The sequence below is a fragment of the Pipistrellus hanaki genome, assembly GCF_964339955.1.
Source record: "Pipistrellus hanaki genome assembly, chromosome: 7".
Lineage (NCBI taxonomy): Eukaryota > Metazoa > Chordata > Mammalia > Chiroptera > Vespertilionidae > Pipistrellus > Pipistrellus hanaki.
Window position 1 is genome coordinate 87,713,651 of NC_140509.1, and position 18,040 is coordinate 87,731,690.

Consider the following 18,040-nt stretch of genomic DNA (forward strand, 5'->3'; position numbering starts at 1 on the left):
CTGTGGCTCTGTCTCCCACCCGCTGTGTGCATGACCCCGTGTCAGCCATGACCCCGTGTCAGCCGTGACCCCGTGTCAGCCATGACCCCGTGTCAGCCATGACCCCGTGTCAGCCGTGACCCCGTGTCAGCCGTGACACGCGCTGGGGGCGGAGTAAGGACAGGCCAGGAACGTAAGCCCAACCTCACACCCTGACCAGGGCCGGTAACCAGGGGGCCAGAGCGACCCCCACGCTCTCCCCTCTAGGCTCCATGCTGTCCAATCCGGGCACCCCTGCCCTCGTGGTCACCCTCCTCCTCCTCACCCTCTGCCCGCCAGTCAAGCTGTTCCCTCCCCAAGGCCTCGGCGGCTCCCATGGGGCCACGGCGCCCGCGGAGAGGGACAGAGAGGGACAGGTGTCCCGGACGCAGCACTAATGAGGAGGAAGAAGCAGTGCCCAATGTGCTGATACATTAAGACACAAAGTCCCGTCTCAATGCCAGCCTGCTAATTAAAAGGTGAAATTAAAATTACGTGGGATCCCTCATTAAGTCTTATTTAAACACAGCTGACAGCACTAATTGCACGATGACTCTCCCCCATCCTCAAGGCACCCCCTGCCCCGGTTCCCCGTGGTCCGGAAGGACTCCTGGCGACTGGGACATCACAGAGGGCGAGCGCCGTCCACAGAGACCCACACACCACCCACAGGACCCCACACGCCCGCACCGTGGCCGTCCACAGGAGGACACGCCCGCATTGTGGCCATCCACAGGAGGACACGCCTGTGCCGTGGCTGTCCACAGGAGGACACGCCTGTGCCGTGGCTGTCCACAGGAGGACACGCCTGTGCCGTGGCCGCCCGCAGAAGGACACACCCCGCACCGTGGCCGTCCACAGAAGGACACGCCCACACCGTGGCCGTCCACAGGAGGACACGCCCGCACCGTGGCCATCCACAGGAGGACACGCCTGTGCCGTGGCCGCCCGCAGAAGGACACACCCCGCACCGTGGCCGTCCACAGGAGGACACGCCCGCACCGTGGCCATCCACAGGAGGACACGCCCGTGCCGTGGCCGCCCGCAGGAGGACAGGGTGAATTACAGGACTGTCGTTTCCTTACTGCCTCCTGAAGAAACTGCTTCCACATTCTGTTTTTCTTTCCTAAACGACCGGAGCTCTGGAAGGACGGTGGCTCAGGGCTGCGTCCCCGAAGGCGGTGGCAGGCGGCCCCGGGGAGTGTCCACCCTGGGGCCTCACTCCAGCCCGCGTCCACCTGCCCTCTGGCCGGCGCCAGCCACGCGGGCGGGACCTCAGCCCCGGGTAGGGGATGGGAGGCCGCCTCACCTGCCTGCTGAGCGAGAGGAACGGGGGCCGAGGACGCTCAGAAATGGCTTCTGTGGAGGAGAAGGCACGGCTGAGGCCGGGCTGAGGGGCGCACACGCGTGCTCATTGCTTCATGGCGCTGGGCACAGTGGTTCCAGAGTCAGACGCAGACATGCCATTTGTCCAAAGCAGAGGCTCTAACCTATGGAATCAGCACTATTGTTGTGGTCTGGCCTCTTACAACGCGTGAGTGTGCGTGGGTCTGCAGCTGTGTGTGTGTGTGTGTGGGGGGGGGGGGGGGGAGAGGGAGGGAGGGAGGGAGGGAGGGAGCGAGATGCTGAGCACAGACATGGAGGACCGGTGAGTGTCTGCTAGCACCCGCCCGGGGACCCGCCTCGCGGGGAGCCTCGCGCTGTTTGGAGTCACACGCACTCCACCACGAGGGCTCACTCCCGGGAAGCGCTAACCCCCACCCCCCGAGCCCAGCGCTGACAGCCTGCAGCTCGTAAGCCCAGTTCCTCACTCAACACCGGACAACGGCGCGGTTCCGGCCCCTGAGGGTGCACAGCGCCCCCTGTGTGGGCATCGTTGTGGGCCCCCCCCCTCCTTATTTTTAAGTGAAAAGGTAATAGGCATGGAGCACGCGAACACAAATCACTAATTAATGTCTCACTGCGCCCCTGGAACCAGCACGCTCCTGCACATTGGAACCCTGAGGTAAAGCCACAGAGATTTCGAGGTGAATTATACGTGTTCAGTGGCTTTCCACAAGCTTGGACCAATTCACGCCCCACCCCACCCCCAGCAGAGCTAACGCACATCACTCAAAGCACACCTGCCATGGCAGCGCATGGCAACACACATGGCCACACGCATGGCCAACACGCATGGCCACACCCATGGCCGAAACCTGTTTATTGACTGAATGGGCATTTGTGGTTATTAGTGTGTAAAATGCTGGGGTGTTTGCATTATGTTTCCATTTTGTGAATCACGTCCATGTCTCTGGCCCATTTTGTTTTTGAAGTTGTCTTCGGTTTAAATATATTTTTATTGATGTCAGAGAGGAAGGGAGAGGGAGAGAGAAACATAAATGATGAGAGGGAATCATGGATCGGCCACCTCCTGCACAACCCACACTGGGGACTGTGCCCCGACCGGGAATTGAACCGTGACCTCCTGGCTCATAGGTTGATGCTCAGCCCCTGAGCCACACAAGCTGGGTGGAGAGTTTGTATTTTGCTTATTCTCTCTCTTTGATGTTTTTCCCCCCACTCTTTCCCTGTCCCTTCCTCTCTGAAATCAATAAAAAGGTATTTTAAAATAATTTAAAATAATTTACAAGTCTCCGGACCGGAGAGCCTGCCTTCAGTCACTACGGGACCCGGGTTACGCAGTCAGCCGGAGGTCAGAGCGGAACCCACGCGCAGCGCCTCCTCCCGCCCCCGTCCGCCTCCCCCGTCCGCCTCCCCCGTCCGCCTCCCCCATCCGCCTCCCCCGTCCGCCTCCCCCGTCCGCCTCCCCCGTCCGCCTCCCCCGTCCGCCTCCCCCGTCCGCCTCCCCCGTCCGCCTCGCCCCGCCCCGATCGGAAAGGAGCGGACTCGGGACCCCAGAACAGAAACGTTATTGGGACCCGAGGCCGTGTTCCCGCGCCGATGGACCCGGAGCGACGGCACAGTGTGTGTGTGTGTCCTGTGTGTGAGTGTGTGTGTGTGTGTGTGTGTGTGTGTGTGTGTCCTGTGTGTGAGTGTGTGTGTGTGTGTGTGTGTCCTGTGTGTGAGTGTGTGTGTGTCCTATGCTCCTGCCAGCGTCCTCGTCCGGGTGGCCGGAGCGCCCGCCATGTGCTCTGGGCGTCAGCGCGAGGGGCTCCTGGTGGCTCCTGGGGGGCGGGGACGCTCTCTCTGAGGTTGTCGATGGATACGAACCCGCTCACGTCAATCACTGCGCCCCACTGAGTCCGGTGGTCGGTGGGGGCCTGAACCTGGACACCTGTCCGTTCAGTGGAGATGCGGGAAGTGCATTTTTAATATCTGTATATGTACACTCCTTGGCTTCAGAGCAGGAGGAAGAGGGAGGAGCGGTAGGAACACCAGTGATGAGAGACCGTGGACCGGCTGCCCGCACGCCCCGCACTCAGCATCTGCTGTGGCCTCTGCTCTGAGCTGAAGGTGAAGGGAGTGATGAGGAGCCACTGAGGACCCGGGCTGACGGGAAATCTGATATCGGGGCCCAGGAGGCTGCCCCCCACACTGCGGCCGGGGCTGGGGCTGGGCCGGGCCGTGTGTCTGTCCACCAGGAACCTGGAGGCCAGCTCTCCCCAAATCGCCCACCTGGACCCGGCTTCAGAGGTCATGGTTGGGGCCGAGTTCACGGGCGAGGTCAGACTTACAGGACAGAACGGGTCAGGCCGCCTCGAAGCCCAGACCTGTGCCCTCATGCAGGCCACCTGTGTGTCTGGTGTGTGTGTGTGTGTGTGTGTGTGTGTGTGTGTGTGTGTCCTGTGTGTGAGTGTGTCCTGTGCCCTCAGGCAGGCCACCTGTGTGTGCCTGTGTGTGTGTGTGTGTCCTGTGCCCTCAGGTAGGCCACCTGCATGCCTGGGTGTGCGGTCCGGGTCCGCCCACACCTGATGCTCTGTGCAGAGCACCCGTGGTGAAGGCACGGAGGGGCAGTGGGTGGAGTTGGTCACAGGAGGGACAGTCTCTCCGATCCCGCAGCACACAGACATGTGACACGCCCTCCACGGCTTCCACGTGGCACGGCCCCAGGTTCCGGGAGACGCCGCCGTGGACGTCGTGTGGGGACCCGCTCAGCGTGCTGCCTCCCGTGTGCGCTGGGGGCGGGGCCTCGTGGGGCTTATGTGAAGGGCTCCGGCCTCCGGTCCTAACCTCCTGCCCAGGCTGCGGGCCGCCCTCCGCCGCCCTCACCCGCCTCCACAGACTTCCTGGTTTCAGTTTCTCCGGTAATCCGGTAATCCGGAGAGACCTGCCGGCTGACGTCCCAAAATAGCTTTGCTCCTGCCGCTCAGGGGTCAGCTGAGACTGAGACGGGCGCTGGGCAGCCAGGACACCGGCCACAGCTCCACAGCACCGTCCGTGCTGCGCAGTGGACGGCCGTGACCATGGAAACCACCCCTCCCGGGATCATAACGGGACGGGCATCCTGTTTTTTGGGAAAAGGAGCAATGAAACGGAGCGGCACGGAAGAACAGAGCCGTGGGCCGGGAGCCGTGTGGCGGAGCCGAGCCTGGAGCGGGGACCCGGCCCGCGGGCCACACCGGCGCCGCTCCCCTGCGGCAGGAGGAGCGGAGGAGGAGGAGAAGCTGGGTGAGGACGAGGGCAGAGAAGCAAGCGGGCGAGGGGGGGAACAGAACAGAGAAGAAGGACGCAGCCCACGCTCCCCTCTCGCCCGAGCCCTCCCCGAGGGGCCCCGGAGCAGCCCCCTCCGCACCACCGCGGTCAGCACCTGCACAGACACGGCCTTCACACACTCAAGGGCAAGGTCGCGTCACCGGGCAGAGAACGGCGCCACGCAGAGCAGGAGACTGCAGGAAAATTGTAAGGAAAAGCAGCAAAAAGGGGCCCGTTTGTACCCAAAGGAAGAGTCGGCAGAGGGAACGTTTAAAAAACCCCACGCCGAGGTCCGCAGCCAGTGACATACCGAGACGCCAGGGGGAGGCCGCACAGGTCACCTGAGGAAGCGGGGTCCGCGGCGGCCGGCGTGGCCCACGCGGGGCGGGACGCCTGCAGCCCCCACACTGCAGCCCGAAGCCGAGGCCGCGGACTCACCAGCGCCCGGTAGACCTTGGAGAAGGCTCGGCGAAAGCGGGAGAGCATGTCGCCGGCGGCGTGGCCGTGGCCGTGGCCGGGAGCCGCCAGCCTCCGTGCCGGAGCGGGTCCCGGGGCCAGAGCGGCTGCAGGGGTCCGCAGAGGCCGGCGCGCCTCTCCTCGGAGGGGAAGTCAGAGCCGCTTTTAGCAGCGGACAGGAGCCAGCACCTGGGTCACCGGCTTAATATAGGCTGCTCTTCCTCTGGGCACTAACGGGGCGGCCACCTGTTCCCCCCGCCGGCCGCCGGCGAGCGGGCCCAGAGCGGAGCCGCGGAGCACGCCAGCGGCTCGGCACGGTGACGCCGAGGCCACAGCTGCCGGCCGGGCCGGGCCTTCCTCTGCTGTTCATGCCGTTTTTATGCTCCCCACCCCCCCGAGACTCTATTTTGTTGTTTTTAAACCCCGATCCCCCTGTACCATCAGCAGGGCCTCTGCTAAAGAAACCTAACATAGGAGGACACAGCCACGTCCCGCCGTCCACGCAGCTCAGTCTCAGAGCCACAGAGAGCCACGTGCCCCTCCTGTCGCCGACATGGAACCGCGCTCCACGTCTGTGGCCACAGATGTCTCACGTGGACCCGGGTGGTCCCTGCATGGCTATCAGTCTGCAATGCTGTGACTTTAAACCACCTGCACCCCGTGGACATCCCGCCCAGGCCCCTGGGGCAGAGACGCGAGGTTTCGGATGCCCGCTCGTACGGATGCCCCAGCTCAGAGCCCCAGCCGTGCCCCTCGGCTCCTTCTCTGCGTCTCCCTACCAGCAGCTTCTCCCGTGTTCGCCATTTTGGGGGGAAAGTCAACAAAACACAAGCAATTCGTCCGAAGGGGCTGCACGCGCCAGGCTCCAGCCCACACACCTCTCAGTCTGATGCTCTGGCCTGGCCGGCTGCATGAAGGGCCAGAGCCTCTGGCGTCGCCCTGGGTCCAAGTGCCCCCTGTCCTCCCACAAGGACGCTCCCCTCGCCGACGCCGAGCCCCGTCCTGCCTCGGCCACCGGCAGCCTCTCTGTCGCGCACTCTGACACGGCCGCGAAGCAGAGTTTAAGCATCATTTAAAATATACTGTTTTTATTGATTTCAGAGGGGAAGGGAGAGGGCGAGAGACAGAAACATCGATGATGAGAGAGAGTCACTGATGGGCTGCCTCCTGCACGCCCCCCACTGAGGACCTCGCCCACAACCCGGGCCTGTGCCCTGACCGGGAATCGAACTGTGACCGGTTCACAGGTCCACACTAAGCCACTGAGCCACACCAGCTGGGCTAAGACCAGCTTTTTTTAAAACGTTTTTAATCCTCACCCTAGAATATGTTTTCCAGTGATTCTTAGAGAGAGTAGAAGGGAGAGGGAGAGACAGAGAGAAACACGGATGTGAGGGAGACACATCAATTGGTTGCCTCCGGCATGTCCTGGACCAGGGCCAGGAGCCTGCAACCGAGATCCGTGCCCTTGACCAGGAATCGAACCCGGGACCCTTCAGTCCGCAGGCCAACACTCTCTCCACTGAGCCCAACCAGCCAGGGAGAGGCCAGCTTTTAAATGCAAAGGACAGACACCTGACTTCACTCGGACACACAGGCGCTTTTAGTGCTTCAGTCAATCAGAGGCAGACGCAGCCACTGGGAGCTGGTGTAGCAGCAGAGCCGCAGGTTGGCGGGTCGGCAGGTGGGCAGGCTACCAGGCCACCAGGTCAGGGGTCGGTGGGTTGGAGGTCGATGGGCTGGGGGTAGGTGGGTCGGCGGGTCAGTGGGTCAGCAGGTCGGCGGCGGCTGCAGGCTAACACCTGGCCGTCCTGGCCCACACCCACATCACTAACAACGTGCTCGCTCTCCACGTCCGGGATGGTGGACAGACATGCTTCTCCACTCCCCTCACTACAGACACCACACGCCCGACACCTGTTTCCTAGACAACAAACCTGTTGACACGGTTTCCTAGACAACAAACCTGTTGACACGGTTTCCTAGACAACAAACCTGTTGACACCGTTTCCTAGACAACAAACCTGCGGCGACAGGAAGGCGGAGAGAGGGTGGCCGGGGCTCCCGCCCGTGTGTCCCACACGTGGAGCTGGAGAACACAGTCACCCCAGAATGCCCGTGGGCACAGGCAGGAGGGGCCCGGCAGAGCTGTTCCCTGTGCGGGAACGAGGGGACCCTGCCGGGCTGTCAGGAGGCACCCCAATGTCCCCACATGGCGGCACCGTGCCCCGTGGTAACGAGGCCCCCTTTGTGCCAGGCGAGGCCAGCGGGAGCCGGACAGCCCCCCCACTTCCCCCTCAGACACGGGAGAGCCGACGAGGCCGTGCAGGCGGGCCTCGCACCGCCCCTGGCGTAACAGCGCAGCACTTCCTGCGGGGATGGCGTCAGAGGGCCGTTAGGCCGGAGCCCGATAAGACCTGCAGCCCCAGCACAGCCTCCTGAGTGCCCGCTTCCGTGACACCGCTCCCTCCCGAGAACCGGGGTCTCAGCGGAGGGCGAGAGCCAGGCCCAGACGGGCGCCGTGAAGGCCCCGCCGACGCCCCGGCAGCGGGAGCCGCTCAGCGAGCAGAGCGGACAGCGGCCCGGGGCCTGCGCGGTGACAGCCTCGCCCTCGGGGGACCCAGGTCCTGCTGGGAGCAGGGGGGGGGGTGTCAGTGAAAGGGGGGGCCTCACGGCTGGAGGAGGCAGCCACACACACAGGCGCAGACCAATAGGGAGCAGCCACGTGGCCACAGACCACGGGACACACCCCTTCCACTGAGCTGCCACGTGCCACGCTCCCCACACTTGCTCCAGACGTGGGTGTTTTAAAAAGTGCCTTCGTTGTTGAGAGTCTTACAGATGTCCCCCTTTCCCTCCCCCTGACCCCTCCCACCCGGTTCCTGACCCTCCCTGGCCCTCGCCACCCTGTTGTGTGTGTTCCTGGGCAGCACTTATATTCACACAGGTGGTTTGGTTCACCTCTTCCACCCAAGCCCTGACCCTGACCCCCGCCCTCCCTCTGGAGTTTATCCCTCTGTCCCATGCTCCCAGGCCTCTGGATTCATCAGTTTATTTTGTTCATTGGATTCCATGCATAAATGAGATCATGTGACGCTGTCTTTCTCTGACTGGCTTATTTCACTTTAGCATGATGCTCTCCAGGCCCCTCCCTTCCAAGCTGTCTCAAAGGGCGAGAGCCTTCTCCTTTACGGCTGCGTAGAATTCCGTGGTGTGAATGGCTTTTTATCCACTCGCCTGTGACGGGCTGTCTCCAGATCTTAGCTCCCGCCCATGGTGCTGCTGTGAGCACGGGGTGCGTACAGTCTCCTGATGGCGCTTCGGGTCTCTTAGGACAGAGGAGCTCTGTCCTTCTCTGCAGCCCACAGGCCACAGCCCCGCACACGCCCTCGGCCACAGCCACACGGTCGGCCACCGAGGCCATGCACCCGCCCTGCCAGGAGCACCTCCTGTGTCTGTTCTTTTCCGAGTGTATGGACCCCACGCCACAGCTGACCTGCGGCCCCCGGGCCCCCAAACCGGGACAGACGGGTCCCTGCCAGGTTCCTCCGGGAGCCACACCGGTCCCTTACGTCGTGCCTGACTGGCGACACGGGGAGAACAAGCCTGAGGGACACGGGAGGGTCAGTGTGTTTATGGGAGCAGATGCTCTCGGTGAGGTTGGACCGTGCGGGAACCCGGGCCGCGCGCCCGCCGGCCTGTCCTCTGAAAGGCAGTGTCCAGGAATCTGGGTCACAGTCTGCAGGGTCGATGTGGCGGCATCGACCACGGAAGCATCCGGAGCGGCGGGCACACAGCCAGCAGCGGTGAGTGACGCCGCAGAGCAGAGCCGCTGGGTGCCGGTCACACACCAGCCAGCACCCCCCTCGGAGCTCCCGCGGCCGTGGGAGAACCGGAGGCAAAGCCACGCCTCCGCCCGGAGCCGGGGCAGCTCTGCAGATCGATCGATCGATTGATGTCCCGGGCCATGGCCCCACGTGGCCGGGCAGCCAGTCACGGCGTCCTATTGATTTTTCCCACCGTCGCTCTGTCGTCACCACATCAACCCAGTCACTGTGGCCATCACCCCACTCACAGCCCCTCTGCGTCACCCTCACCTCCCACCTCAGCCTGTCTGACCCTCACTCTCCTGCCCTGTGTCACCCTCACCTCCCGCCTCAGCCTGTCTGACCCTCACTCTCCCGCCCTGTTCCCCCCAAGACCCCTCCTGAGCTCGTCTTTCTGACACCCTGTCCGACCGCGCCTATCCCCCCATCGGTCATCTGTGATGGAGCCTGGTCCCACCTGACAGGAGACACCCCGTCTGGCCGGAGCCCGGGGCGTGCTGTGAGACCCGTGTCTCGGAAGCGGACACGGGGGCTGGGACGTGCACTCAGCCCCACGCCACGCCCGCAGCCCTGCTCAGTGGAGACCGTGGGAAAAGCACACGTTATTTCTGTCCCGAGAGAGAGGGGGAACACCCACCACCAGAAACAGATGCTCGGAGCCAGCAGATGTTTCTAACTCGTGACAACCGCGGTGTCTGCGGTGAGTCACGCCGCTGTAACTCGTCCAGACGCGTCGCCCACCGCTGGCACTTCCTCTTTCCTAGAGAGCTGAGAACTCATTCAGAGTCCTCAATCCGCAGGGCGAGCTCCGATGCCAGAGCTCCCCCTGGAGCAAGTAAACTTAGAAACACGGATTCCAGGAAACCATGAGGCCCGGGATACCAAAATAATGACTCGAACACACGTGTTCGGCCCGAAGCAGCACAGCTCAGCGGCTGCGGGAGGCGGCTGCGGGTGACTCCCTCGGAAGGAAGCCATGTTCTCCCTGCTGTGTGTGTGCGCGCGCGCGTGTGTGTGCGTGTGCATGTGTGTGCGCGTGTGTGTGCGCAGTGTCAGATCCATGTCCGGGGTCACCCAGCCCGGTCACAGGGGACCTCGGCGCTCTCTGGGTGGACAGAGCCTCCACCACGTGGGATGCGGACCCTAAAAGCTCCCTCTGCTGGCCCCGGGCTCCAGGCCTGGGCGGCAGCCGCGGGGGCAGCTGGGCAGGGCGACCTGGGGGGCAGCTCCAGGGGCCGAGGAACAAGCCCAATCGCCGAGACAGACTCCAGCTGCTCCGGCCCCACGTCCTGCAGCGTGTGACACAGGTGACGGGCAGGCAGCCACGGCACACGCAGGTGAGCACCGCAGCCACGGCCTTCGCTGCTCTGACGACAGCACCGCTTCTCTACGGAGACCTGGGGTACCCCCGCGCCGGGCACCTCCCTCGGAGCCCCGGCACCGGGCACGGGGCCTGCAGGGCTGGCAGCACCTGGGCCGTCGGCTGGCGTGCGCCTCCCTCCCCCTCACCTTTCCCACGTCCGCCCGTCACCCGGCTCCCAGCGGCCAGGGGGCAGGCCAGGCTCCAGCAGCAGGGAGAGCGGCCGGCTCGGAGCCCGGAGCCGAGCTGTCTCCTTCCCCACGGACTGCCGGGGCCACCTGGGACCCCAGACTGCGCCCGCAGAGCCCCGGGCCCGGAACAATGCTTCGGCGCCCCCAGGCCCCGGCCAGGCCTGGGCCGCGCACCCACCTGCATGTCCCCGCAGCCTCGGGGACGGCTCACCGCGCCAGGGGGCGAAGGCCCTGACCGGGGCGCCCGGCCGCCGCCCTGCGGGCGCCCCCTGGGCCGTGGCGGCACCGACGAAGCCTGGTAACGGCCACCCGCACAGCCCGGAACCGGATCCTCTGGTGGCCGCGGGTCCCCGGGGCGCTCTGCCTGCGAACACGCCTCTATGGCGACGGAGGCAGCCGGCCTGCGTCCCCCGCCCTCCGCGGGCGCAGAGCAGGGCCCAGGCAGCAGGCGGGTGGGGGCGGCGGCACCAGGGAGAGGGCGTGCCCGCAGGTGGGGGCAGAGCAATGGAGGCGGTTAGTGTTGTCCCCAACGCCAAGGCTGCAGGCCAGTCCCTGGTCGGGCACGTACCAGGACCAGCCAGGGATGCATGGACACGTGGACAACACGTCTCTCTCTTAAATCAACAAATAAATTGTTGAGAACCACTGCTCTATATAACAGCCTAGGTGACCGGTCGCCCAGCTGAGCAGCCAGGACCATGATGCTCAATGACCAGCAGGGGCAGATGCTCCACGCAGGAGCCACCGAGCTGCCGTCGCTTGGCAGCAGTGGTTCAGGTGACACACTGGAGCCAGAGAGGAGGGAGCCGATCCCGTGGTGCGTCACCCAGGCCCGCCCTCTCGCCATCCGGACCCCTAAGGGGCCTGGGAGAGCCAGTTCCGGCCGTCCCCGCAGGCCAGGCCCAGGGACCCACCCGCAGGAATCTGTGCCCCGGCCTCTGGTGTGAAATATTTTAAGGCTTAGGGTCTGTGGCAGCTTCCTGAGTATTCTGTTTTAATTATTTTAATAGTTTCTGACTTAGCCAAAGGACGTAGAGTCCAGGCCTGCGTGAGGCTCACAGGAGTCCCGCACTAGGTTCCTCTGTGGGCGGAGTTATCCCGACCACGGCTCCCCGTCACTCTAACCTGAGCCCGGCCTCCTGGGGCCACAGACATTGTCTTGGCTGTTTTCCGCACGAACTAGAACGCGGGCTCCTTGAGAAACGGTGTAAATGGTCCCTCAGGCACGTCCATCTGGTCTACCCCCGACGGGAGGGCGCTCAGAGCAGGGCTCCCTCCGGGCCGGGCCTGGCCGCCGGGAGCCGAGGCCGTCTCCCTCCCGGGATGCGATCCGGTAGGAGGGCACAGCCACGGGGAAGCCCGGAAAAGGCTCCCGATTCGCCACCCCCCTCCACGCTGCCCACCGCACGGGAAGCGCCCACCAGCCGGCCGCCGGCCACCGGGTGCCGGGGCCTGGACAGAGCAGGAGGGGCGGGGCCGAGGGGGCCGGCCGGCAGTCAGGGGGCTCGGTATTCCGGGACCCGCGGCCTGGAGGCGCTCCCCGAGACGCACAGGCATGGGCCGGGCCTGGGAACGGCCTCGCGGGGCGGACGGGCGCTGACCCTGGCTGGCTGTCGTGTCAGGCACGGCTGCTCCGCCACAGAACCCTCTCCCTCTTCAGGGGCTCTGAGTGCAGGTACATGGCAGCACGTGGACTGGAGGTTGCCATGGTGACAGGGCAGGAGCCTTTCGTGTGGCCACCCGAGATTGTCATGACGATCCGGGCTCACGCGGTTCCAGCCTCAGAGGGAGTTACCTTGGACGCCGTCTCTCAGTGTGGCCCTCACGTGTGGTCTCCCCGTGGGAGGGGCTGCGCGGCCGTCTGTCCGGGGACACTGCCTCCGGGACAGAATCGCGTGCTCACACCACGTGGCCGAGAGAAACCCAAGCAGGAGCAGCTTCCTGCCCCCTGGACCCCGCCCAGGACCCCCCACAGCGCTCCCCAAGCTCCACCGCCAAGACCCAGTCCAGCCTAACGCCTGGAGAAGCTCCCGGTGGGAACCTGGACTCCCATGTAAGAGGCTGGGACCGCTGGGGCCGGCACCCGCCTCCTGGGGACCGGCACCCGCCTCCTGGGCCGGCACCTGCCTCCTGGGGACCGGCACCCGCCTCTTGGAGACCAGCACCCGCCTCCTGGGGGCCAGCACCCGCCTCCTGGGGACCAGCACCCGCCTCCTGGGGGCCATCACCCGCCTCCTGGGGACCGGCACCCGCCTCCTGGGGACCGGCACCCGCCTCCTGGGGCCCGGCACCCGCCTCCTGGGGACCGGCACCCGCCTCCTGGGGGCCATCACCCGCCTCCTGGGGACCGGCACCCGCCTCCTGGGGGCCGGCACCCGCCTCCTGGGGACCGGCACCCGCCTCCTGGGGGCCATCACCCGCCTCCTGGGGGCCGGCACCCGCCTCCTGGGGGCCGGCACCCGCCTCCTGGGCCGGCACCCGCCTCCTGGGGGCCAGCTGGGGGTGGCAGACGCAGCAGGCGGCCCACGTCCCAGCTCCGGCTCACTCTCACGTCTCTTGCCGTGTGAAAAGCAGCTCGGAGGTTTTGAAAGAACAGGGCACACAGTGCTTCATAAAGGGTGACCCCAGAATGCACCCGCATGGCAGCAGCTGGTCACTCCCTCAATGTCCACTCCTTTTCAGGCCCCATTGATCTGGGATGTAGGTGAAGCCAGACTCAGCTTTGAACAGAGAATGCACCCTACCGTGCCCCTGGGCCGTCTGTGGGGTCACGCGTACGTCAGACAACGTGCACGGACAGAACCGCAGCAGCCGTGACGGGGCCGCGGGACACGGAGCGGACGGTGCCTGACGGGGCGACCCCAGCCCCCGGGCGGAGCGCGCATCCTTTGAACTCAGGTGCTGACAAAGAGCCATGCGTCTCATAGATTCCTCTACGTTCTACAGAAGGACCGGCGTGTCAATCCGAGTGCGGTGCATTCCGGAAGCACCGTGTGGTCTGCCTGAGTCCACACCGCAGAACAGACAGTCCTCCCAGGAGCAGGGTGCCTCGCCCACCCCGCAGAGCCCCGCGGCCTGGCGCCCTCGCCTGGCCCACCCCGCACACTGCACCTGTCGCCCATCCTTCCCATCGGCCGCGGGCAGAGCAGAACCAGACAAATGGAGAGAAGACACCTCATGTTTTCTCTAAACAACTCGCTTTGGAGCAGAGAAAGCAAACCCGGAGGGTCCTACCTGGGCAGGCGCGGCCCGGGGCTCCCGCGAGGCGGAGTCGCACTTGCCCTGCGGAGGAGGGAGAGGAGCGGTCAGAGGGGGTGCGGGCGGGGGCAGAGGCGGCTGGGGTGGCAGGGCACCCACCAGGCCTGGCCCTGCGGAGGAGAGGGGGAGGCAGTCAGCGGAAACGGGGCGGGAGTGGGGGCGGCTGCAGGAGGCAGGGACACCCACCAGGCCTGGCCCTGCGGAGGAGAGGGCGGAGCGGTCAGTGGGGACGGGGCGGGAGCAGGGGCGGCTGTGGGCACAGCACCCACCAGGCCTGGCCCTGCAGAGGAGAGGGAGAGGCGGTCAGAGGGGACGGGGACAGGGCGGGAGGCAGGGCACCCACCAGGCCTGGCCCTGCGGAGGAGAGGAAGAGGAGGTCAGCGGGGACGGGGACAGGGCGGGAGGCAGGGCACCCACCAGGCCTGGCCCTGCGGAGGAGAGGAAGAGGAGGTCAGCAGGGACAGGGTGGGAGCAGAGGCGACTGCGGGCACAGCACCCACCAGGCCCGGGAACCGCCGGCTTCGGAACATGAACCTCCACATGGCGCCGCCTGGAACCCGCTCAAGAGGCCTCTGGGGCCAGAGGGGAACTGGCCTCTTTGTGCAACAGGACGCTGCAGAGGAAGCCGGTGTCCCCATCGCTAACCGCTGAGCCAGCCCCCGCCGCCCCCACCGTCCCACCCTCTGCACACGCTCACGACAGCCACACAGCCACAGGGTTCGAGCCGAGTCTGCACCCCCCACGGCCGCCCCAGCCTGGGTCCTGGTTTGTGACCTGGGCAGCACCTGTGCGGGGGAGGGGGAGAGGCCCGGCGTGCAGTGCCGGCTGGACCCCAGGCCTCTCCCTCTGCGAGGACTCCGCCTCTGCGTCCTCCTGTGAGCCGTTAGCACGCCCCCCCACACACACCCCCGCCCATGTGTCTGAACAGACCTCGCTCCTCATTTCCCACCCGTTCCCTCTGTGGCCAGTGAGGGTGAGAAGTAGAGGAGGACCAGCAGGTGGCACTGCTGCGCAGGACTGAGCCCCGGCTGGGCCAGAGGACTCCGGACCGGCTACTTCCCTGCTAAGAGGCCTCAGACCGGCCTCCCACGCTGCCACGGAGAAGCCACCGAGACATCAAAAATCGCTGTTTAAGATGTTGGGTTTTTCCAAACCTTTCTCTGCAGTGTTGATTCTTTTTTTTATATATATATATTTTATTGATTTTTCACAGAGAGGAAGGGAGAGGGATAGAGAGCTAGAAGCATCCATGAGAGAGAAACATCGATCAGCTGCCTCCTGCACACCTCCTACTGGGGATGTGCCCGCAACCAAGGTGCATGCCTTTGACCGGAATCGAACCTGGGACCCTTCAGTCCGCAGGCTGAAGCTCTATCCACTGAGCCAAAACGTTTTCAGCTGCAGTGTTGATTCTTTATGTGTCTCTGGATGGTGGGGCTTTGGCAGGCACACCCAGTCCACCACACCCCACACACCGACCCACTGCACCCATCTACCCCACCCCACCCCACCCATCCACACAGGAGACTCCCAGAGAGCCTGTGTCCACAGGCCCCAGAGCCCCGGCCACCAGGAGGGGGCAGCAGAGAACACACCGCCAGGACCTTCCCCTCTGTGCCCCTGGCCTCAGGCTGCAGAACAAAATGCCAGTTCCATGCGGGGTCTTGCCTCTCCCTCCAATGTCCTCCTCCCCCTCTTCTCCCTCCCCTCTCACCTCCTTCTCTTCCCTCTTCCCTCTTGCTTCATCCTCCCCTTCCCCTCCCAGGACCCCTCAACACCGAGCCACATCCAGTTTCCTGCCAAAGCCAGAACCGGCCCCAGCGGAAAGCCATTCACGGTTCAGAGGGAATGGCCTCCTCGGCTGTTTCCAAAGAACTCGAACCCGAGACCCTCCCCGTCCCTGTGGGCAGCTCCAGGGCTGGGGGAGGGGAGGTCCCACGGCAGGACCTGGACCTGGACCCGCAGTGACACCGCCTCGGCCCCGAGAGGGCGCCGCTGAGACCAGCGCGGTCTGCCCCACGCCCGCGGAGACCGGAGCGGTGCCCGCGTCGTGCGGAGTGCCTGGAGGCACCCAGCGGGCGCCCGGGCTGCCAGGACCCAGGCCACACCAGCTCACAGCCATCTGGATTCCCGGGGGGGCGGGGGGGGGGCGCGGACCTGATCCCTGATCCTCTCTCCTCATTGATGCTTCCATCTCCCTCTCCCTCTCCCTTCCTCTCTGAAATTAATAAAAACTTACTTTTAAAACACACACACAGAAAACAACAAAATGTGTGTGCCCTGGGGACCTGGAATTAGGACGATGGGGCAGCCAGCTGCTGCTGAGCCCCGGACACAGGCAAGGTGTCGGCCATCATTGGTGTGGGCAGGGCCTCCTCCCCGAAACCTGCGGGACTCCTTCAGGCAGCGAGCCTCAGGCCAACCCCACCCACGCCCGTGCCTCGGCCTCGACCTCTCCCTGCACGCCAGGACCCGCCCGCGGAGTGACAGCCTCCCTCAGGGCCTCCCTCAGGCCTCCGCAGGGTCCCGCTGAGGCTGTTTTCACAAACGGGCTGGGCTGGGCTGGAGCGTCTGTGTGGGGGCCCTCAGGCCGGCACAGGTGCCGGAGCAGCTCGCTCTGGCTGTAAAGAGGCCTGGGTGACCTGTTTCTCCCTGAGGAAGGCATCGCCGGGGCCCTGGCCCAGGCTCGCTCCCCGGGGGAACGGCCTCGTTTCCGCTTCCCCTTCTGCCCGCGCCTCCCTGGGGGGGTTCGGGCCTGAACCCCAAAGACGGCCGACACCTTCCTGCATCTGCGTTCAGCAGCAGCCGGCTGCCCCATCGTCCTGGCTCATTCCATGTCCTGGCACACACACAATTTGTTGTTTTCTGTGTGTGTGTGTGTGTGTTTTAGAAATAAGTTTTTATTGATTTCAGAGAAGAAGGAAGAGAGAGAGAGAGAGAGAGATGGAAACATCAATGAGGAGAGAGGATCATGGATCGGCTGCCTCCTGCACACATCCCCCCCCCCCACCACCACCACTGGGGATGGAGCCCGCAACCCAGGCCTGTGCCCTTGGCTAGGAATTGAACCATGACCTCCTGGTTCATAGGTCAACATTCAACCACTGAGCCACACCAGCCAGGCATGTGCACACATGTTGCCACAATAAGCGTATTTAAGGTTTTTCAAAGACAGGAATGGCTTTGTGCTTAAAACTTGGCATCGCACCAGGACCATCCCATTGGGACGCCACGCGGGAAGGCACGGTGTTCTCAAGGAGATGGAGACGCCGATTACCATCTGAGCCATGTGAACAGGCGCCATGTCAGCCAGCAGCAAAGGGAGCGCGTTTCTAAAAGCGGGTCTGAGAGTCAGGCCGGCTCTTCCCTCCGAGGCGAGACCGCAGCGTCGTCCTTCCTCCGCTCATTAACGTTCGCCGGCGCCGAAGGGAGCGGTGCGGCACTCCGAGGTGCTGGTGCTTCTTCCCGCAAACCCATTCCTGCCGGGGGTGGCGCCGGCACCGGGGGGCGCTGGGGAGGCGGGGAGAGGGCGAGCTCCGGGGAGGAACAGTGACCAGGCCGCACTGTGCTGAGGATGCAGCAGGAACTAAAAGCCGTCCTGCAGCCCTGGCCACTGCGGCTCCGTGGATAGAGCGTCGGCCTGCAGACTGAAAGCCCTGGGCTCGATTCTGGCCAAGGGCACAGGCCCAGGTTTGGGGCTCGATCCCCAGTGGGGGGCATGCAGGTGGCAGCAACCAGTGGTTCTCTCTCATCATTGATATCTCTCCCTCTCTCTCCCTTCCTCTCTGACATCAATAAAAAAATATTTTAAAAAAATTGTTCTGCAGCCGCCAGCCCAGTCTAGAAAATGTTTCATCTCCTTCGCGTCCCCCTGACGGACAGAGATGGGGAGGCGGGGGGTGGGGGTTGTGGGGTTACCAGGTTGAGGGCGGAGCCGGGGAAGGCTGCTCACCAGCGACCTCATGGGCAGCGATGTGGGAAGAGACGAACATGCGTTTTGTCAGAGTGCTGAGCGGTGGGGCCGTGTCACGGCTTCCAGGCCGCTTGGCTTTCTAGTGCCGACACGCAGCCACACGCTCACGACGCAGACACGTCTGAACCCTGAATCGACACGCCCACGCCCTCTGCATGGTGTGGTCCGCCCTGGGCCCACGCGGCCTGGGGAGATGTCGGAGCACGAACGGAGACAGACATCTCGCGGAGAGCAGGCCTGGCTGCAGGTCCCGTCCCGTCTCTCCTCCCTGGATGCGGGCCGTCGGCGGGGGGGCCGGGCGCTCCGGGAAGGCCATGCTGGC

The 18,040-nt window shown here is 64.7% G+C and overlaps 1 protein-coding gene across 5 annotated transcripts in view; it reads right to left on the reverse strand.

Annotated features, from left to right (window-relative positions):
- Positions 1–18,040, reverse strand: part of RPS6KA2 (ribosomal protein S6 kinase A2) — a 68,414-nt gene that overhangs the window by 44,376 nt on the left and 5,998 nt on the right. Inside the window, exons 3-5 of one of the 5 annotated variants that reach the window (XM_084890948.1) lie at positions 14,246–14,358; positions 14,089–14,173; positions 13,722–13,769 (exon numbers count right to left, since the gene is read on the reverse strand). The exons of 1 other annotated variant lie outside the window; for it this stretch is intronic. In XM_084890948.1, the coding sequence (XP_084747074.1) occupies positions 13,722–13,769; positions 14,089–14,173; positions 14,246–14,358 (246 nt within the window). Of the gene's footprint in view, positions 1–5,091; positions 5,111–13,721; positions 13,770–14,088; positions 14,174–14,245; positions 14,359–18,040 lie in introns of those variants that run through there. 3 more of the 5 variants (XM_084890952.1, XM_084890949.1, XM_084890953.1) reach the window with 3 other exon arrangements.